The following is a 23,653-nucleotide window of genomic DNA, read 5'->3' as shown; positions in this document are numbered from 1 at the left end:
CAAACTTTACCAATTCATCAAATAATAAGGCTCAAAATAAGGATAATAAAAATCATCAATTTGGTTACCATTTAGTCATTATTAGATAAAGCATTGAATAAGCTTTCCAACGTTTCGAACCGGGGGAAAATCGGAGTTACAGTTCTCGAGTTATGGCGAAAACAAAATCTATTTTTTTATGACAGCAGAGTCCGCTAAGCGGATCTCTGTGCCGCTAAGCGAGCTGAAGATTTTCAGACTTGTTAAAAAAGGAAAAAATCACATTTTTAGGTCATGGGTTGGGTATTTTTGAGTCCCAACATCTTCAACTTCATTTTTAGAGTAGGATTAGCTTAGAAAACAACACTGGGTTATGCACTTGGAAGATCAGAGGTAGATTTCTCATCAATCGGAGCTGACAACCCGCGAGATGTTTGGTTTATCTCTTCTATTCTCTGTGTATTTCTTTGTGTTGGGTTTGTTTGTATAGTTACTCGAATCTTATGTATATTTACCAATTAGAATGTTATATTTAACTTGCTTTATAAATCTGTGTTGATGTTATCCTGGATTTTTGCTCTGTGCTGGGGATTTGGGTTGCTTTAAAGATAAACTTCTTACATATTTATCTAGGATGATAATCTGTTGGTTCTGAACTCTAGAGATAGATTTAGAGGTAGCATTCACTGTTTGTATCTGTACGTAATGCTTTTGTGTTCGAGCGACACGTGAGAGATCGCCGACGCGAGAATACAGATGTTCTCGCAGCTTCGCGTTAAAGATAACCTTAGTTGTGAGATGATCTCGTTTGTGCTCCAGAGATGGACGCTTATGTGAGAGATACATGATAACATAGATGAGTATCGTAGGTTGAGTATAATGGGTCGGTCAGTTTACGTTTGTGACGAGTGAATATATTTGCATGCCTGATAAGTTATTTCTCTTCAAAGAATGTGTTTATTATTTTTCTGTCCATATCTTTGTTTACTTTTCGTTCATTCAAATCCGAGCTCGAAACCGTAGAAACTGTTGAATGGCATCTCTCCATCTCTGAGGACGATAATTCCCGGATCAATATTTCCAAAATGTTTGTTGCTTGCCGCTATGCCTGCTTCAACAGTACATCAGTCTATGGATCAAGATATGGCATATTGCGTGCATCATCTAGTACCAGGTGACTATAGAAATTGTTGAGTATGGGATTAAGATCTCTACGGTGGACTTCCGAAGGAACAGACACGGAGGGAGGTCTTGGAATAATAGGAAAAACTCGAACTTGTGTATGTCCCGCTCAAGCAGATGTCAATACATCAGGCGCGACCCTTAAGACAACCATGTAGAGTAGAAGGCAATTTCGTCTAAGGGATGCATATGACGGTGACTGTCATACGGGAAGAAGCATATGTCATCTTCGATAGCGCGGTCAGTAAACACCAAGAACAAATCTATCGCCTGGTTCCTTGTAAGCAGAGCAAAGGCACAAGCATGGGGCCAATCCTCAATGTAGTCCATCTCAGGTTCCAAGTCGAATATGCGAGGAAAGTAAGAGATGTTCCACGCCTGTAAATGGTTCAAATAAAATATTATTAACAATTGTAACACAAGTTTTATGAACATATTAGTAATAGTAAAGGTTACAAATATGTTACCGTAAACAGCGTGTAACTTCCTGTCATTTTTCTTGCCTTCCGTAGATAAGCATTACCTGGTTTTGAGTACAAATAAACCAAATATATGGCCCCCATTTTTTCTCTTGGATCTGTTATAAGTCGGCGAAGTATGACAGGTAGACTACATTGACGTAGGTTGCACTTTTGTCCATAAATATTGTTGTGCTAGTGAAGTACTTGAAGTATGACCTCAATGCACATTATTTATGGAATAAAACTTGCTCGTCATCACTTTCAGCCTCCATTGTCGCAACCAGGTGATATTTGTACAAGTTAACCAGGTATGGAAATCGGGCATGAAAGCCTCTCGTGGCATTAAGCTCCTCTTGGGTCTCACCTGGGTCATCTCTCAAATAGTTTACCATCAAATCAAGTGCTTCAGACTTTTGATTTGGGAATGGTTTAGTAATCTTCCCCTAATCGAAAGAAGTAGAAGGCATGAGACATCATCATGGGTGATGGACATCTCACCATGAGGGATGTGTAAAGATAATATCTCCTTGTTCCATTTCTTTACAAGATCCACCAACATGCCATGGTTAATGGACTTGTATTCAGCAGAGCATAAACCTGTAAGCTCAATGTAACAAACACAATCGTGAAACCATGTGTTTGCATTTTGTTCAAGGTTCAAAATCTTCCTGACATGGTTTATAGATTTTATCATTTCACGTTCCTGTAAAAATAAATATATCAACATTAGTCACAACTCAAATAGTATGAAACAAATGTAACATAAAAGTAAATAAATATACCTTACCTTCCCATAAATGCCTAGCATCATGTTCTCCATAGATAGAAAGCGGGGAGGTGAATAATGGGCCACCTGCAAAACTATCAAGAATGGGATCAACAGTAGCACTGGGTTACGATCTTGTCAGACTTTAGGGACTTAATAAGCGGGAGGGTCAGGAAGAGACACGTGCCCTCGGGAGGTTGAAGTCTAAGACATGCGACCTTGTTAAGTTTGAGACACACGACCATGTGAAGTCGATGCCTCCGCATCAAACTAAGTAGCACTAACTCGTGGCTTCGAGCCCACTGCCCTCTCCCTACGAACGTACATATGTTGGGATACACGATCATGCCTCATCCAATCCTGGTTTTCATCCATTGTACCTATAATACAAAACAGAAAACAATATCAAATCCGGGAAAGTTAAATTCAGAGATGCATCTTCGTAAAACAGGAAAGGCCAAATTCGGAGATGTATCTCCGTAAATATGTGTCATTGTAGAAAATGCAGAAAACCCCCTAAACACTAACAAATGCGTATGCATGTATATACAAACTACCTATTTTGAATGTAACTATAAACTAGTGCATTTTAAACAACCTATTTTATCTAATATGTGCATCACTACACAAAAATTGAAAGGAAATGAGAAACTTACTGATTGAGAGTTGTTGCGGGAAAGCTTAAATGGAGTGAAGGGAATGTACTGGGATTGTTTTCAATGAAGTAGAAGTAGTGTTGAAGCTTTAAAAATGGTGCACTTAAATCTTGCTCACGAGCTCTTTCAAGGGTTTGTGAAAGCATAGAAAATGAAGAAGGAGGGGGGAAGGGTCTGACACAAATTATTTTAATTAAAATCCTTCCGGAAATACATCTCCGTAAAATTCACAAAGCGTAAAACACTGAGTTTTGAAATAAAGGTTATGTAGATGCATCTCCGAATATATTTTTAGAAAAAATGAGGTGGCTCACTCACCAAAGCGTTGATTAAGTGTAATTTGAAGTGCGTCCAGAGATGCGTCCCTGAAATATAGGGTCTTTTGTGGTTTTTCGCCGTGGTGAAATAGCGCTCCATATAGTAGATAAAGTAATGCCCTATAAATTGGCTTTGTTTTACTTTTCACTGATTTTATTATCTAGACCATTAATTTCATCATATAAAGGTAGAAAAAGAAAAGATAATAACAGTCAAAAGTAAACTCACTAACAACAAATCTTTTGGCTTAGTTGGTATAGAATGAGCTCTTTTTTTTTTCTCGAGGTCAAGGGTTCAAAACACCACATATGCCAAAGTTTTATGTTAAAAAAATTCAGTTAAAAAATCATGATGATTTAATTTTCTTGTTTTTTTAAATAAATATAATAATTTTTATTCTATTTTAAATAAAAATATATATAAATGAGGTGAAATTTCAATTATTCCACCTAATCCGCCACTTTATCAATTCACTTGTCAATTCATATAGATGAGATTCAATAAGCGAAGAACTAAAATTTCGAAAAATACGAAGTAGAGAGATTAATAAATCAAAATTTGAAATTAGAGGACCAAAATTTAAGAAAAAAATAAAGAGAAAGGGATCAAAATTATAATTAAGCCATTAAATTTTTAATTAAGATTACAAAAATAAAATTGGGAGAAAGAATATTGAAGTATAAATTATTTGAATTATTTTATCAAAATAAGTTAAAAGATATTCAAAAAAATTATAAACCCGTAAAAAAAATACAATTACCAAACAAATAGTTTTTAAACATATAAATTTATAAACTATAATACATAATTTATAAACTAAAAAAAAAAATAGTCTTGCTTAGAGCATGCCTCAATATAATCTCACACCTCAAAGTATGTTTTTTCATTCACAAAATTCCAAATCCAATGAAGACATTGATTAATACATTTAGCTTAGTTTCACTTATACCTTTGTAATGTTGATAATTCAATTTAAATTATAGTTTAACATTTTACTATGGTGTAAAAGCTTATTCACTTTAAATTAGACAACTCTAATTAAATACATGCATCCAAAAAGTCCATGAGAGTAAAAAAAAAACCATGGAAAACGAAATAAATGAAACTAAAAAACGCCTTATACGACAGAAGTTGCTTATGAAACACTGGACCGCGTGAATGCATCGACAAAAATCCAAGAAGAAAAAACATAACACACATTGAATTCATGAAATATTGCACATGGTTGTCTTTGTTAGGCTTATACATAATTTGAGACTAAAATTGAGGGCAAGATTTGTGATAGATCTTGATTGTGCCTTGCCAATTATGTGTGCCATTTTTCAATATTTCATGTAGATATGTGGTTATAATTAATATGAGGTTATCCAAATATGCTATGTTATAGGTTAGATCAGATGCTACTGTCCACAATTTACCTTATCATTTAGTGTCTCAACTCTTATATTTGAAGATGGACTTCAAATTGGTGTAGGATTTAGATATGACATTTAATGTTGATAAGGTAGTGTCCTACATGTTTATGTGTATATGGTTTGCTATTGTTTCAAATTGTGTATATGGAGCAAATAGGAATATGAAGTTACTCAATAACAAGAGATGTGTGCTCATTTCATTGAAAGATAGGTACATATTGATTTTTAAGTAAAGAGATATTGACTGTATGTATTTCAGATAGGGAAAATTTGACAAATTTTTATTTTAGTTTAAATTTGAAATTCGATTTTTCCAAATGATGTGTTTGTTACTAGAAGAGTGATAGACTATAAACAATATAAACAATATGTCTTGACTTGTTGAGAGACATTATGTCTTCGATTAACTATGAAGCACGTTATTATATTTACTTGTGACTAGTATTTATTATAAGATTTGTTTCAGTTTTAGTCCTTCTTAAAGTTTGTAAGGATCTAAATGAAGAAGATTTTTATTGGATGTGATTTAATTAAACCCCAATAGACTTTTCTGTAGGATCACTTTTGTTATTTAAGGAGATTGCTCTTCTTATTTTAAGACTAAGTTGTTTTAAAGAATTGTTAATTGATCGCCATATTTTGTGTTTAGTAGAGTTTTTGTATTTTCTTCTATAATATTGTATCTTGAATGTCTTTCTTATTTTAGAAGGATAAAGTATTTGATCGGTAATTATGATTTGACTTCATATATAATTGATTTTTGCAAACACTTCGGATAATGTTTAGGTGAAAGTGAGGAGATCTTAGATTCACGAGAGTGAGTTGAAATTTATAAGTAGTATTAGAAAAAGGCATTGAATTGAGATAGTTCAAATGACATCGTCGTGTACTAATGACAACTTAAATTATTGAATTTCCTTTCATTCGGCTACAACCCTCCAGATGTAGGTGAAGTTGCACCTAACTGATTTAGCAATTATACGTGTTATTTAACATATTTATTTGTTCATCGCTCTTTCAACTCATAATGTATCACATATTGTCTCAATACTGTGTATTTCATCTTGTATTGACTGAAAAAAAATCTCAATTAGCATCAAAGAAGATACCTTATTGTGATTGGGTGAGCTCTAGGGTTTTTTTAATTTGTTCTGTTCAAGATGGATAATGCCAAAGAATAAGGATTTGTTAATCGACCACCAATTCTTGATGGTACTAGTTATAACTATTGGAGGCTCGCCTGATTGCTTTTCTTAAGTCCACGGACAATAAGAAATAGAAAGAGGACATAAATGGATGGACTCCTCCAAAGATCAAAGTTGAAGACAATTATGAATCTATGAAGCCCGTAAAGGATTGGACTCATGCTGAAGATGAAGTTGCGCTTGGAAACTCATGTGCTCCTAATGATATTTATAATAGAGTAAAAAAATTATCTTCAGAATAATTAATACATGCACTAGTTCTAAGAAGGTCTGGGAAACATTTGAAATTGATCATAAAGGTGTATTCAAAGTTCGTATGTCAAGACTTCAACTCCTTACCCCAAAATTTTAAAACTTAAAGATGCGCGAGGATGAATCTATTTCTGAATTCAATGTTTGCCTTCGTGACATTGCTAACAAATTGTTTGCTCTTAGTGAAAAGATGTTTTACAAAAAATTTATAAGAAAAAATCTAAGATCTTTGCCCCAGTAATTTGACTTTAAGGTTACAACCATTGAAGAAGCTATAAATATTTCCACAATGAAAGTTGATGAACTAATTGGCTCCCTACTCACGTTTCAAATGGACATTGATGATAAATCTGAGAAAAAGACTAAGGTGTGGCGTTCAAAGTGGATACTAAAGATTTTGATAACCAAGTAGAATATGATACAGATGAAAAAGTTACTAAATCCTTTTCCATGCTTGCTAAAAGTTTTAGCAACATCAAGAGAAGACTTGATAGAAGATTTGGAAATAATGCATGTACTAATGTCAAAGATAATCCACATCAAAATTCAAAAGGGGGAAATTTTTTTGCGTCAAGGAAAAGTGGGGGAAAGAAAAATAAGGCCAGGGTAATTCAATATCATGAGTGTGAAGGTTTTAGAAATCTCCAAGCTGAATGCCCAAAATTTTTAAGGAAACAGAGAAAAAGCTACAATACCACTTTTTTTATGATAAGTCAGAGGAAGAGCTTAAATATGAGCAAGCAAACAATTTTGTGGCCTTCACTACCCGCATCAAAGAAATTTCAAATTTTGAGTTTCCTAATGATAATGAAGATACTAGTGATTATGATTTATTTGATGATAATCATGTTGAAGTTTACAAGACTTTGCATCTTAAATAGACTGAAGTATCTCAATTTGCTGAAAAGCATAAGGAAAGGACCGAAGCTCTTCTTCAAGACAAAACCCGTCTCATGCTAACTATTGTACATCTCAATTCTAAGCTAGATGGCATGATCAAGTCTATCTGCATGTTGAATTCTGCAACCGAGAGCCTTGATGAAATTCTATGTGTGGGTAAAATTTCAAAAGACATGAAAGGAATTGGATATACTAACAAATCATCCCATTCAAAGATTATGTTTGTTACACTTATTCTGAAAAAAATTCATAATATTTGGTTACAAGTTACAACAACCTACCAAACATCTTGATCATCGACGTAAGTTTCTTGCCGGACCCATTTGGGCATGTCACCATTGTGGTTGATATGGTCACACAGAAATTACAACTATACATTATATGGTAGACAACCACATCACAATCAACTGTATCATTAGTGGAAGTGTAAGTATGATATATATCCGTCCTCAACAATGTTGGCGAGCCAAGCCTAATATTATGGCCAATATACTTGTACATCTCTAAGGGTCTCATCTCGTGAAAATTGGTACTATAACAATGGTTTCTATAGACGTCATTGGAGAATGAAACTATCTGAAAGACATCAACCTATAATCCAACAATTATGCTATGTTTGGTGATGTTGCTAAAGGAAAAATTATTTGAAAATGGAAGTTAGAATATCCTGGTCTTCCTTAACTTATTGATGGCTTACTAGTTGATGACCTTACTACTAATCTTATTAGAATTAGTCAACTTTATGATCAAAATTTATCTGACAACTTTAACAATTCAGAATGCATTTTCACATATAGAAAAGCATGCTTAAGTGATGAAGGGATCCTGGTCTACAAACAACTACTACATATGGTCCCCTTCTAATAAAAATTAACCTCAATCTTGTTTAATTTCCAAAACTGGAGAAACGAAACTGTGGAACAGAAAGCTTGGGCACTTAAATCTCAAAAGTATGAGGAATAGTGTTATTGAGAAGGATATTGTTAGCCTACTTGATCTCAAGATTGAAGAAGGTAAAATTTGTGGTAACTGTCAGATTGGAAAGAAAATCAAGATGTCACATTAGAAGGTTCAACATCTTACCACTACATGTTTGCTTGAGCTACTTCACATGGATCTCATGGGACCCATGAAAGTTGAGAGTCTCGGAGGAAAGAAGTATGTCTTTGTCTATGTTAATGATTACTCTAGATACAACTAGGTTGATTTCATTCACAAGAAGTCAGATACCTTCGATGTTTTAGAGGGTCGTTATCATTGCTTATGTCATAAAAAGAAAAATAATTGGCATGATCATTGGTATTTGAAGTAATCATGATAGAGAATTTGAGAACTCAAACTTCTCTACCTTTTGTAATACCAAGGCGATTGCTCATGAGTTTACTACTCATATCATGCCTTAGTAGAATAGTGTTATTGAGAGAGAACCATGCCCTTCAAAAAAAATTTAGAGTTATGATTCATGCCAAAAATATTCCATTATATTTTTGGGATGAAGCAATCAATATTGCTTTTCATATTCACAATCAAGTAATAATTTGACCATGTATTGTTGCAAGTACATTAACAAATACAATTTTTATCATCTCCATAGAGATTGGTCGTGTTTCAAAGATCATTCAGTAGTTTCTACGACTTTAAGAATGGTTTATCAAATGTTGAATGTTTGTGAATACTAAAATTAAGAAAAAGTAAAATAATAAAAAGTAAAAAGAACGTTGGTGTTTAACAATTAAGGAAACTTGTAAGAGTTTGTTCTTGAAAAAAACATTAACTGGGTAGTTCTCCTGATGCTAGCCAAGAAGAATCGTAAATGTTATCATAAGAAACTTGTATTACACGTATCTTACTTAAAGACCATACATAACGTGCTAGTTGTTCATAACTAAAATAGAATCCAGAGTCCAAAAGACAAGAAGTCCCAGAGGGATTTTGGCGTAAAGATATTGTGATAAACTTTTTCTCAACAACATATTATTCCATAAGCATGCAGGAGCTTCTGAGTCACATTTAGAAACTTCTATTCATTCTGAATGTTAGTCTGAGTTACATAAGTTTTGTCTTTTCACCAAGAGTCGGATCTTATAGAATAAGAGACTTTTAGGGATGTTGACGTGTAACTTGTTGTTATCTCATATTTTTGACACAAGACTTCAAGGTTTGGAGATGGAAATAATCCTGAGAAATAAGTTGATCTTCAAATAGAAATGTCCAGTCTCGACCATTTTTAATTCGTCCCGTCGAAGAGAGAAATAACTTTGGTCAAACTTTAGTAGCCCTGACCAAAGATATATGTTTTTAGACTTAGGAAATTTTGGATTATTTCAATAACATAATGACTACATGCAGTCGAACAAGGCTAGCATGGATAAGATCAGACGGTTATTCAAAAACACGTGTAAAGCTTGTAGAAATAAGGTTGAATGGCTTTGGTAACGTGGCGCAATTTTCTAAGCCGACCATGGTAGATAGTTACATTAGGGCTAGTATATAAGCAATATTTGTTTATGGTTTTCAAGGTCCGCAATTTTACACAAAGTTTATAAATGCAAAGAGGGATTTGGCAACTTGAAGTGGAAGAGCTTCGAAATAGGAAGAGGTTCCTCACTAGCTTATCGAGAGAATTCCATGTGTCAGAGAAACGTTCTTATGGACCCAACAATTACAAAAGGAAGAACCCAATGTCAACGATCTAGTGAAGGAGATTCCAAAGGAAGAAGAAAATAGAGAAGGAGATGGCTTAGTCAAGTAGCAACAAACCATATCAAACACAAGTTAGTGATCAAGTTACTAAGCCAGTAGGAAGGCAACTATTTTCACCTATGCAAGTCAAGGCAAAGGGAAAAGAGAAAGAAGTGCCACCATTTAAGGACAAAGAGATGGCTACGGACAATTTTAAATCAAAATCTGAGGATGATTTTGATGTAATATAAAATGTCATCTCGGTATTCCCGATTGAATATGATTGTTGTACATATTTGGAATGTTTAGGCCGATCTGGCAAGTCGGCACCAGAAGGAGGAGATAGGTACAAGATAAGATGGATAAGAGTTAGGACTAATTTTGAGAAGCTATTCGCTCAAGTCGACAAGGACTTTTAACCCGGCATGGACCTTCTACCCGGTTAGGGTCCTCAGCCCAGTTAAGACAGATTCTCCAAGTCGGTGGACGTTACCATAAGTAGGGTCGGAACCGTTCGCCCTAGTAGGCCATAATAATCGTCCACACACGAAAGGACTCCGCCGTTACGGGAGTTATAATCCCTTGCACCACTTGCACGACTCAAACGCCTAAAGCTAAACACTTACAAACTCATGTGTGATTTTCCAAAATCTTCTTCTAGGGAGTAATCTAAAGTGTTATGCAGGAACATTTGGCACCCACCGTGGGGCCTAGGTAAAACTTTCTCAGGCCGCATATCTTTCACACATACACACCGAAAGGGAAACCAAATGTCCATTATGGATGGAAGTTCCCTATTTGGTATCGTTCATTTACTAACCACGACAGAAGCTTTAAAGCTGCAAAACGAATCACTCCATGGTTTTATACAATTCCTACAGTCTCAAATGCCCAAGGATGATGGGTTCACTCACGAGTCACCTTACTTCCAGCCTATGTCAAACGTCGTATGGGCGGAGGGGATTCCAAAAAACATTAAGCTTCCTCCCTTACCTGCTTTTTACGACACGTGAGATCCCAAACAGCATGTCATGGCCGTAGATAATCAAGCCACTACACTCGGTGCTACGAATACCCTCAAATGCGCGTTAATGGTGGGAACTTTCAAGGGTGGAACATTAAAATGGTACATGGGAATACCTAAGGCCTCCATATCAAGATATCTTGACCTAGTTTGGAAAATGATTCAGTACTTTCCAGTGGGCAAGCATTGGGAAGCATCTACCAACAATCCTCCTAATAACTACTCGGGGTTGATCGGACACGCTCGGGACTACCGAGCTTGTTTCAATAGAGGATATATTCATATCATCGAGGTTTCTCCAGGACGGCATCTGGGTTGGTGACTTAGAAGGACCTTCGACTCAAAATTCAAATTCTGGTGCGAAGGAAGTGGTAGACCTCTTCAGCTATAGTGTCCTAGAGGAAGAGAGCAGCAAGGAAGAATACCGTCCGAGCATCCTAAGGAAGCTTCACAAAAAACCATATAGGAACACTTTTTGGAAGGAAAAAAGCGTTATAATGCACATCGACATGATACGCGGGAACAAAGCTGGAAGCCTCATGGGGGAAGGGAAAGGCCTTTCACACCCCTCAATTCGAGGAGATCAGATATCCTACGAGAGGTGGATCATTTGGGCCTAATAATAAGACCACTGTGGGCTCGCAATATAACAACACTCAGTGAGAAGGAATCGTGGTGCTCATTTCACCAATTGGAAGGCCATCACACAGAAGAATGCATACAGCTCAAAAAGGAGATATAAGCTTTAGTTCATCGTGGTAAGTTGTCATCCTACGTAAATGATGTTTTTTCATCATCTGCAAGCAAAGAAGATCCAATTCAGTCATTATTAATGAAGGGAAGGTATCACATGGAGGAAGGCAAGAGAAGTCATGAAGGAAATCCACTATTAGAAGTATCAATTTTAAGCTAAACAACCTCGGATTTACAACTTCTCACTTAATCCCAACCCAGTGCAACTTCTATCAAGAACTTCCTAGATAAGAGAAACCCGACTCACTTCCAATCACCGCAGTGATGTTTCACAATAACTACCCTAGTTACTAATATTGATGACCTTTTACCACAATCTTCAATTATAAACAATACACGATTAAGAATCCCTTAATCAACAAACACTTGATCTTGCTTAAAATCTTCGATCAAGAACAATAGTTTGAAACACAAGCAACAAACACTTAGATAAATGTATCAACGATACCTAAGTGACACACATACATTCAATACTTAAAAGCTTATGAATGCATGGAAGAACTTACAACTCCATAAAAACAGTCATACTCTTATATCAACATGATATTAGAGAGGCTCACAATTTGCACACAAACACTAATCTATTTCTGTAAACTCTGCACTTCAATTAGGTTTGTAGCCTTCTATTTAAAGCACATATCTAGTCTGGACTTGGGCTTTAAAATGCATGCGGGAGACTTCTAAAATTGTGCAAAATATTTTCCAAGAAAATAGGTATCCAATCATTAGTTTCCTAAATATTCTCCATATTTAAAAACTATGAATATATCTTGAAGACAGATACAATCTTTTATCATTAGATTAAGTGTTATATTGGATTGTGTAATATTCTCCAAATATTCTGCATCTGTAACAACTTAAATAGAAATCAAAAGCCCAACTTAACACACAGTCACGATGTCGGATGATCCAGCATAAGACACCTTTTTCGACATGTTATACCAGATGCAGTAGATAGAACATATTCAACATATTGTGTAGCATATATTTTCTGCAAGTTGAAACATTCTAAATAACATGTTGTTGTCTAATTTATTTTACTAAAATTAAAATGCCGACCATACAATCAGAGAATTAACATTATGGTCGAATGTTAGCGTGATATTTACTTGTTTTCTAATTATTATGCAAGAAAGATAAAAAATGTTTTTTGATTTTTTATTATTGTGCATGACAATATTTTAAAGTCTTGCTCCTATATATCTCTAGATGCAATGGAGAACTCAAGGCTACGTAGTTTTGGATAGCAAATATTTGTTGGTTGATTTATTTTAACGAGAGATACATGACCGCATTCAAACGGAAAATATTGTTGCCCAAAACATGGATAATTGAACATTTGCATAACTTCAAGAATGGATGAGTGAATCTGGATCGACACAGATTCTTGTCATCATCACATTCGAGTGGAAAACCTTTGATCTTCACATGTGGAAGCGTTGTTTGCATCATCGTGAAATAGACTAAGCCTCTCTCATTTATGAAAAGATTTTGAAGTTGCGCGGGGGCGAAAAAAGTTAGTTTGATGAGTTGAGATTGATTTTATATGGAGTCGAGCAACCGTTTGAACAAGGTGTGACCCTTGCGCTCGTTCACCCAAGGTTCAAAAGGAAGTGCATCCAATTGTATTTTCTCTTCCATGTTTATTGAAAAATTATGAGATGAACCTAAGTTTGTTTGATTAATGGTGTTTTGAAGCATTTTGATTATGAAAAAGAAATTTGGTGTTGACCAAGGTTTATTGTATTGAATTGTGAAATTGGCTTGAGTTTGAATAAGGTTTTTGAATGATAATGCAAAAGAGACTTATTCAAAGTTAGTGGATGCAAATCAAGGTTAGTTGCTAAAAGCTTCAAACAGGTTGAAGGTATTGACTTCTTTGACACTTTTTCTCCTATTGCAAAATTGAAAACTGTAAGATTACTTCTTGACTTAGCTTTTTCATTAGACTTACATCTACATCAACTTGATGCTCATAATGTTTTTCTTCATGGAGATTTGGACGAGGAAGTGTACATGTCATTGCCTAAAGGCATTACACCTTCTTACCTAAATCAAGTATGCAAACTTCTAAAGTCTATTTATGGTTTAAAATAGTTAAGTAGACAATGGTTTTAAAAATTATCTAATGTTCTGCTAACTAATGATTTCAAACAGTGTTCTACTGGTCATTCCCTCTTTATTTATCAATCCCATGACAGTTTTACTGCATTGCTCATTTATGTTGATTATCTTGTAATTGCAGGAAATAACTTGACCATTATTTACAAGGTAAAGCAAATACTGCAAGATCATTTCCACATGAAAGACCTAGGAACTTTGAAGTATTTTTTGGGTTTAGAGGTAGCAAGAAACAACTATGGAATCAACATATGCCAACACAAATATACTCTTGATCTGCTTTCAAGTGCTGGATTACTTGGATGCAAACCTACTACAAGTCTTATGTCTAGAGACACCAGATTGAAGACAACCAAAGGCGCCCCTTTAGAAACTCCTACTGTCTACAAAAGTCTTGTTGGCCAAATTATATACTTGCTCAACACAAGACCAAATATTTCATATTATGTCGAGCGACAACATTCACTACAATGTAGCCTTTAGAGTGCTTCGCTATCTAAAGAATTATCTAGGTCAAGGACTCTTTTATCCAAGCCACTCTTCTCTGCAACTCAAGGCTTTCTCAGACTCAGATTGGGCAACCTGTCCAAACACTCGTAAATCTATCACAGGCTTCTGCATTTACCTTGGAGATTCATTGATTTCGTGGAAATCTAAGAAACAAACAACAGTGTCTCGCAGCTCCACTGAAGTAGAGTACAGAGTTATGGCCTCCATCGTCCGTGAGCTTCAATGGCTAACAAACACCCGTAAGAAACTGCATATTTCTTTCATCCAACCACCTCTTCTCTACTACGTCAACGCTTCTACCCGACACATTGCAAGTAATTCTTCCTTCCATGAATGCAAGAAACACATTGATTTGGATTGTCATCTTGTGCGGGAAAAGCTCCAACTTGACTTATTTCATCTCCGACCCTTGTCCTTTTCCCAACAACTTGGTTGTATTAGAAGCTTCAAACTAACTTTTCTATTTTGTAGCTCTTTAGTTACTTTTCAGTTATTATTAGGTTGCTCATTTGATGGACTTGGACTATATTTGAATGAAGGCCCAATTGCTATATATATACATTAGCCCTTTTCTTTGTAATCCATCTTAATTCATTCTATTTGCATTTTGGGTCCAACGAATTTTATTATCACATTCCATACTGTGTAATAATAAATTCATTACATATCTGTCTTTGAAACACATAAAAAGTTACTTGCAAAAACATCTTCCAATGAAAAATTTATTTTGATTCACTTCTATAAAAAATGTTATATGTTATTCAAACTCAACATAAAATGATTCATCTCTATTGAAAAAAATTAAGAACAACAGTTCAAGTACTGATATATTAAAATACATATATAATACTATAGTATTGTATGCATTTAATTTTATCTTCCTTTTAGTTTCCATATATTACAACTTATAAATATTTTTAAAATATATACCAATATTATAAGACATTATTTAACATTTTAAAAAATCATCCCACTTATACAACACTGGAAAAGAGGTTTTACCTTTGTACTTCCATGGCTCCCCCATGTGCTGTATAAATTGACTAGTTGAACTGGAGGATAAACAAGTGATGGCATATCCACAAATATGAGTTCTTCAACTTTACAGATTTTTTTAGTGAAAATCATTTAGTAATTTATTGAAATATTAATATAAAAATTATTGATAGTGGCCTGTCTATACTCTATATCCACTTTAGATCACATATCCATCATAATATGTTGTAACTATTAACTAATATGGCTAAAAAAATGTGGCAACTTCTATAATTTGGACTATAATAAAAAGTCTATATAGAAAATTTCATTGAAGTCACCTCAATTGAAAAGAATGAAGTTTGCAACGTTTCACTTTAAAAATGAAATTTACATTATTAAATTATCAAATTAAAAATAAAAAATAAAATAAGAAGTGATTTTTTCATAATTTATGTCTGATTTAATTTTTGAAAGAGACAAAAACAATTTTATAAGTGTAGAATTTATTTAATGATTTTGGAGATGATTGTTTCTAGTTTTAAAAATTTTCTACTTAGAATTGGTTTTGCAGTCGGTTATCTATGAACTCCTGCTTATCCTTTGATCAACTTCAAAATTTTATCCAGTGTTTTTAATTAATAGCAGCTCAAGAGATATCGTCTGTTTTAGAGTGTTCAACGATTATGATATAACCTTAATATTTTTGATCTGTGACTATTGTTTTAAGGCTTTATTTTTATTTTGTTTTAGTTGATTTTTTTCAATGTAGTTTATTTTTAATTGCTTCTTGCTTCGGTTATATACTCTTTAAAAAATTTATAAATTTTAAATTTAAACTTAATTTCTACATCAAAATTTATTTTTTAATTCTTTTTTACATTAAAAATATTTAAATATAAATCACTTTAAAACTTATTTTTATTTATACAAAATCAATTCAACTTTTGTAAGTGCAAAACTAAACACACATAATCATGATCAAAAACAAAGCACACAATCCACATAAACCCTTTCTAAATTTTCTCTTTTTTTTCTTCTTCCAATATACTAAGAGAGAGAAACCTCACATAGATAAAAGAGAGATAGAGAGATATGGGAAAGAGTCCCACAACTATCTGTCCTTGTTGATAGACAACAAAACTGCCACACCGCCAATAATGCTTGGGACCTTGCAAATCAGACAACCCTTCTCTCTCTCTCTCTCTCTCTCTCTCTCTCTCTCTCTCTTACCATCTCTCTCTCTCTCTCTTACCATCTCTCTCTCTCCTTCAAATGTAGTAGTATCTCCTAGCATAGCATAGCATATCTCTAGCAACCCATTTGAAAAGTTTCCACCTTTCATTTCTTACCACAATCCCTCCACTCTTTCTACCTCAAAACTTTTTCTCTCTCTTTTCACACTCACAAAAAAAGAATCTACTATTTCCCTTCTTACTAGACTCACAAAAACAAATCATTTTCTATAAAAACCATTTATTATATATATTCTATATAAGACCATCAAAGATACTACATCACAAAAACAAAAGAATAGTATATTTTTCCCCCTAGTGTTTGTTATTCATATGGGGTCTTCTCCTGCTTCTTCTCATGCTTTCACATTTATTACCATTCTCTTGTTACAGAATGTTGGTCACATTCATTGATACCTAACCTAAGAAGAAAAAAAAATAGTTTCATCATTTCATAGCATTAAATTTCTCATCTTTATTTCATGGAGAGGCTTCAAGCACCCATCAATTCTTCTGTATGTTGTTATATTATTCTTTCTTCAATTTATTCTTCAAAACTATTGCATTTAATGCATTTTACTATTTTTCTGAAAATTGTTGACATTCTTTTTTAGCAACACTTTTCTTTCTTCATACAACACTTTAAGTAACACTTTTTTTCTGTTGCTGCAGTTCTTTGGTGAAGTGAATTGTTTAGACCAAACATTTCTTGACACAGAAAGTTTAAGGTTTGAGGAAGATGAACAGTTTCTGATATCAAGCTTAGAAGACAACATGCCATTTCTTCAAATGCTTCAAAGTGTTGAATCTCCACAGTTGATATATCCTCTAAAAGAACCAAACTTTCAAACACTTTTGAGGCTACAACATATGAAGAAACCATGGGAAGAAGACATAGCCTTTATTCCTAGGATGGATTCACTACAACAAGCTCAAACAACATTGGAATTTGAGAGCTGTGTTACACATGATGTTCTAGAGATGCAGTCACCAGTGAAATCAGAAAGCTATGAACTTCAACACAAAGTTTCAGCTTCATGCATTGAGAAATTGAGCTATGAGTGTAACCAAGAACAAACAAAAACATGTTCCAAATCTCAGCTTGTGACAAGGGAAAAGAGGAAGAGGAAAAGAACAAGACCGGTTAAGAATAAGGAAGATGTTGAGAATCAAAGGATGACACACATTGCTGTTGAAAGAAATAGGAGAAGACAAATGAATGACCATCTTAGTGTTCTTAGGTCTCTTATGCCATCTTCTTATATTCAAAGGGTAAGCACTTTTTTTTAATCATTTTTATGAAATTTTAGGTCAAATTCTCATGACCCTTTTCTTCAATTTGCTTTCTTTTGCTCTATTCATGTTAAAAATTCAATCTTTTTAATGTTTGATGATAAGGGCTTGTTTGGATTTTAGTAAAAATTTCATTTTTAATAGACCCATTTTGTAAAACTTACCCTCAATTTAAATAAGCACTAAAAAATTGTTTTTTTTTTTAAAATTTTCATTTAGTTTGATGATGAATTTAAATTTTTTTTTGATAATGTGAAAGGGTGACCAAGCTTCAATAATTGGAGGAGCAATAGATTTTGTGAAGGAGTTAGAGCAATTGCTTGAATCTCTTGAAGTACAAAAAAGGATAAAAAAGAATGAAGAATTTGGTTCAACCTCATCATCCTCACCACCTAGTTATGGAACAAAGTTATCATGTTGTGAAGAAAATGAGGTGAAGGCAGAAAACAAATCAGAAGCAGCAGATATAAAAGTGACATTGATTCAAACTCATGTGAACTTGAAAATAGAGTGCAAAAGAAGATGTGGTCAATTGATAAAAGTTATTGTTGCTTTGGAGAATCTTAGGCTAACTATTCTTCACCTTAACATCACATCCTTTGAGTCTTCTGTACTTTACTCCCTCAATCTCAAGGTATTACTTTGTCTTTTCATTTTATATTTTACTACCTTTTTTTTTAAATGTGGTCAACTCAACTCAACTCACAATGGAATCAAGTCAGTGTACTGTTTTTTTCTGACTTGTAATCTAAGCAAAACCTGTCTTCCCTAGTTCCAACATTTTTTTAAGTTAGAAATCAGATATATCTACGCCACGCTATACTGCAGGGATTAATTTCTCGAATCAGACAAACCACATTGGACGTTGAAGTAGAGACTAATTCCTCGAATCAGCCAATACCACATTGGACTTAAAGCTGACTCTTAAATTTTTTAACACTGTTACATATCTAGGACTAAGATCTAACTCCGAACGTCTGATTAAATTGGAAGAGACATCTAGTTGTTTATCATTATAAAATTCTTTGATTATTATTATTATTATTTGTAAAATAAATAAGGTATTTTGTGTGATGCAGATTGAGGAAGATTGTAAGCTAGGCACAGCAAATGACATAGCAGAAGCAGTTCATGAAATATTCAACTACATTAATGGTAACTAGGTTTAACCATAGGGGAGTGAATAGGAGAAGAATAAAGGACAAGGAAATTATTGAAGGGAGAAGTGGTAACGGGGAACATAGGGCAACAATTTCTTGTCTACATATATCAATGTATGATGTATCATGTTAATTAGGTAGCTCACAAAATAGAGATAGGGTACATCATCATGTTATTGTTTTTCTGTTTATTTTATTTAATTGGATTTTTAGTTGGTAGTATTATCTTATACTAAAGTGTGTGTAATGTTTATTAATTTGATTAGTATTTTGGTGAATTGATAATTTTGGTTGATGCTAATTACTTTTGCATAGCATAAATTGTTGGTATGCATAGTTTATGACTTATATAAATTCTGAATTATCTATAATTTAATTTCTATGATATAAAATCAGAGCTATTTTTTTTATCTTCTGAAGAATAAATATTTTTTTTTAAATTATATGAATAAATCCAGATAAAATAAGAATATGTAAAAATGAAAAAAATTATAATAAAAATTGTAAAAAAAAATTTAAAAAAATTTGACTTCTTCAACTTTCAATTTTCAATTTTCAATGTATTATTAATTATAAATTGATAATTGTATTATAAAATATATTATCTATGTTATCTTAAATTTAATATTTCATATTTAAGATAAAGATATAAAATTTGATACATGATAATGACAATTTATATAAGTCTAAATATAAAATATTTAAGTTATATAAAATAAACCACACATTAATTCATTTAAAGATGTACAAAGTATTTTAATAACTAATTAACAATGAAATAAACTATTTTTAAATATTCAATTAAATTTTGTCAAAAAATATTTATTTAAATCTATAAAAAAAAAACAAGACTATATACTTCACCAAATCAAATTTATGAATATTAATCTCGTATTACAACTTTATTACTAATTTTTTGAAAACATATAGTAACTTTTCTTGAATTATATAATTCAGAATTATAAAAGTCTTACCTTTCTATTTGTGAATTATAAATCTATAATTGGGACAAGTTAGTGTTTAGAAGAAAGAGAAATTGCAATATACTATGACAATTGATAAGGCACATGATGGTGGACTTGTGGGGGGGATAGAGAGTAGGGTCCAATATTTGTACATGAGAAGGTGGGACACAGTTTGAAAATTTAAGAGCAATGATGATTAATATTTATGAAGAGGGGAATTTGATATGATACATCTCTTTTTACATTGACTTTGTTTGATGGGGTATATACAATAAATGATGTTTCATAATTTTTATGTACATGTCTTACTTTTTTATCGCTTCTTTTTGGCTTTGAGTTGATGGCACCTTTATACAATTTGCCGTCATCTGCTTAATTTTTGTAATGGTACTAGTAATATTTATATAAAGGAAAGAAAGATAAGAGAGATATAAAGCTTAATGCCAATACCTTAAGTATTCAAGTCAAAACAACATAAACAAAAATACAACTCCCCTGTCATCCTAACAAGGAGACACAAAAGAAAAAAAAATTTAAAATGACAGCCTCTAATTTGAGAAATATATTGAATTTCGTTTTGCAAAGATTGGATTAAAAAGCACTAGGGGTGGTTAACCCAAAATACAAAAAAGATAAAAAGGTTGAGACAACACCCACAACCTAACAACCAAACAATCCAACCAAAATTCACATAAAGAAAGATCTCGGGTCTAGGAACCAATTCTCCCTCGATCCATTACAATAACTCCTAAAAAATACCCAAAACCAATCCCACGATGAAGATTTCATTAAAGATAAACCATCAAAAGAGGACCAAACTAATCCATTAAAAATAACACCATTCCAACATTTTCAAATTATCCAACAAAATAATAAACTAAAGAAGTTAAGCGTGCTTGACTTGGAGAAATTCTGGGATGGGTGACCTTCTGAGAAGTTTCCCGAAAAGCGTGCGAGTGGGGTCAAAGCATGCTGAAAAGACCCGTGTTGGCGGCTGCCCGGTTCAACGGTCGAACAAAAAAGGAAAATGCCACCTCCAAGTTCCCCCATTCCAATATCCCATGTCCGCCACTTTGCAATGAGAACCATTTACTAATAAAAACAAAATCCGGAAAAGAAGTGCGAAGCGGGATATTACCCAACCAACCATCTAACTAAAATTCCAAGAAGAAACTCGATCCAAGCTTTAAAGAAATATACGAGTTGAATCAATTTGACATAGTGGATGAAGTGTCCACCCCAATCGCGCAAAGATCCTTCCACCAAAGAGAGACTTTACATCTTGAATGAAATGATGGAGCTATTAGCATTGCTCTTTTTATATCACCGTACCTACAAGAAAGAAAGTTAGTCCAAAAAAAATTCTCTCCATTCAAAATTTTCCACTTTCACTTACAAAGGAGGGCAAGATTGAATCTTCCACAATGTTTCACCTCTAACCCACCATCCTTTTTTTCACGACACACTTTGTCCCAACTAATCCAACACACCTTCTTCCTCCCCTCCTCACCACCCCAAACAAAATCGCGTTGAATAGCAATGATCTCTTTAATAATAGATTTGGGAGCCTTTTAAAAGGAAAAAAGAATATCGGAATACTAGACAAAACGAAATTCAAAAGAACCACTCTCCCACCTATAGACAAATGCTTGTGATGCCAACCACCTAATCTTCTTCTAATCTTATCCACAATTGGCCTCCAAACCAAGCATCTCCTAGGATTAACACCAACCGGTATCCCAAGAAACACAAAAGACGGCGAGCCTATCTCACAATTGGGAAAAGAGGAAGCGGCTTGAATGAAATTCGGATCAAGATTGACCCTAAAAAGCCTACTTTTAGTCAAATTGACTCTTAAACTGGAAGCAAGCTCAAACCCCCTTAAAATAGATTTGAAAGTCCAAAGATTAATCCAGGAATCCTAACCCACAAGTAGGGGAGGGAATAGGCTTTGCCAAGCTAGGCTTTGCCAAGCCTGAGCCTGGCCTGCTAAAAAATTCAAAGCCTAAGCCTGGCCTGTAGCCTATAGTAGGCTTATTTTTTTGGCCTGAGCCTAGCCTTTTAGAAGGCCTGATTAGCCTGCTAGCCTACTTAAAAGCCTATTTCATTTGAACATTTGTAAATAAGTCATTCAACTCAACTTTATATAGACTAACGAATTAAAAGATCAGTGAGATTAAATGCTTGTTTGCATTGACTTATTTGAGGTTACCTAGTAGTATAAATTTTATGATACTATTTGTTTGAAAAAACTTATGGAAGTAACTTATGACTTTGTTCATAAGATTTTTTTTCATCTTATTTTCAAGATAACTAATATTTATTTTTATATTTTAATTCAAAATACAAAATACAATATAATATTAATATATTATTCAAATTTATTTAAATAGGCCGGCCTCATAGGCTTAAAAGACTTTTTATATGGCATGTGGCCTAGCCTTTTTAGCTAAATAGGCTTATAAAAAAGCCTAGGCCTTTTCTATTTATGTAAAAAGTCTGGCCTGACCTTGGCCTATGTAGGCTGGGCCGTAGGCCCCTGTTAGTCGGCCTGGCCTATTCCCACCCCTACCCACAAGGACAATATCATCCGCAAATTGAAGAATTTCCAAATTGGAACTATCATCCACACAAACCCCCTGAACTCTCCCGAAGAAGAAGCCACATTAACCATGCCCGATAAACCCTCTGCCACCAACAAAAAAAGAAAAGGTGAAAGCGGATCACCTTGTCTTAAGCCTCTAGAAACCCGAAAATCCCGAGTAGGACTACCATTCACAAGAATAGACATAGAACTATTAAAAAAAAGAGCTTCAATCCAACTTCTCCATCTAACTCCGAAACCCATCCTTCCAAGCAAATATCTAAGAAAATCCCACGACACATAATTATACGCCTTCTCAAAATCCACATTAACCATCATGCACCTTTTTTTAAACCTCTTCGCAAAATCCAACGTTTCATTCAAAACAATGACCCCATCTAACATGTTTCGATTGGGGATAAAAGCGGATTGAAAACTAGAGACAAGCTTGCCAATCACACCCTTAAATCTCGATGCCAACAACTTAGACAAAATCCGATACATGCTACTAATAAGACATATCGACTGATAATCATCCAACAAAATGGGATTATCAACCTTAGGAATTAAAGCCAAGAAAGACGCAGTGACCTCTTTAGGAAGCACGACAAAAGAATGAAACTCCATGAGGAAATTAAGAATCTCGCTCTTTAAGAAAGGCCAACACTGATTGAATTAAATTTTTTTCGGTTTGTTACAAAAGAGTGAAAAATATCCATATAATGAGGTGTGTGTGTGTGTGTGTGTCTGTGTGTGTGTGTGTGTGTGTATAATGTGCAACAAATCTATGTTTCCAATAGTTTCTCGCAAGTTGGAAGGTGTACACAACACTTCCAACTTAGAATAAACAATGAAAAATTACATCAAACAAAAGAAAATACAATGAAATCAATGCTTAACCACCATCCTTCATAAGCTAACATCAATAAAGCCATAGGACCAAATGCTTAACCACCAGGTAGAAACTATACATCAAAATTGTAACCACTTGGAAAAAGCACAACATCAAAGTCAATTAAGGCACAAAGTTTAACCATCAAGAGTATAAAACACTCAAGACAGAAGCACAACAATAATGCTTAATCATAATCTGAAGTAAGATCAAATGAAGACTTGACCACTATGGACTAAACACCTACATCAAATAGGGCAACAAATAACAAAAACAATAGGTCATTGGAGTAGCATATCCATATAAACATGTCTTCAAATCATAG

General features: G+C 33.8%; 1 protein-coding gene across 1 annotated transcript; it reads left to right on the top strand.

The window, feature by feature from the left end:
- The first annotated feature begins 16,677 nt into the window (after window positions 1-16,677).
- On the top strand, window positions 16,678-19,165 carry LOC131636481 (transcription factor bHLH57-like). The gene is made up of 4 exons (XM_058907083.1): window positions 16,678-16,949; window positions 17,107-17,706; window positions 17,987-18,361; window positions 18,807-19,165. Exons 1-4 carry the CDS (start codon window positions 16,917-16,919, stop codon window positions 18,888-18,890), a joined length of 1,092 nt encoding a protein of 363 aa, XP_058763066.1. The 5' UTR covers window positions 16,678-16,916; the 3' UTR covers window positions 18,891-19,165.
- The last annotated feature ends 4,488 nt before the right edge of the window (window positions 19,166-23,653 follow it).

The sequence above is a fragment of the Vicia villosa genome, unplaced genomic scaffold, assembly GCF_029867415.1.
Source record: "Vicia villosa cultivar HV-30 ecotype Madison, WI unplaced genomic scaffold, Vvil1.0 ctg.001758F_1_1, whole genome shotgun sequence".
Lineage (NCBI taxonomy): Eukaryota > Viridiplantae > Streptophyta > Magnoliopsida > Fabales > Fabaceae > Vicia > Vicia villosa.
This window is presented reverse-complemented; position numbering and strand designations above follow the sequence as displayed.

Excerpts from the sequence above, each read along its gene's own strand:
- LOC131636481 (XM_058907083.1), top strand. The coding sequence starts at position 16,917 with ATGGAGAGGCTTCAAGCACCCATCAATTCTTCT. Across the intron at positions 16,950-17,106 it reads AAGCACCCATCAATTCTTCT|TTCTTTGGTGAAGTGAATTG; the intron begins GTATGTTGTTAT and ends CTGTTGCTGCAG. Across the intron at positions 17,707-17,986 it reads CATCTTCTTATATTCAAAGG|GGTGACCAAGCTTCAATAAT; the intron begins GTAAGCACTTTT and ends ATAATGTGAAAG.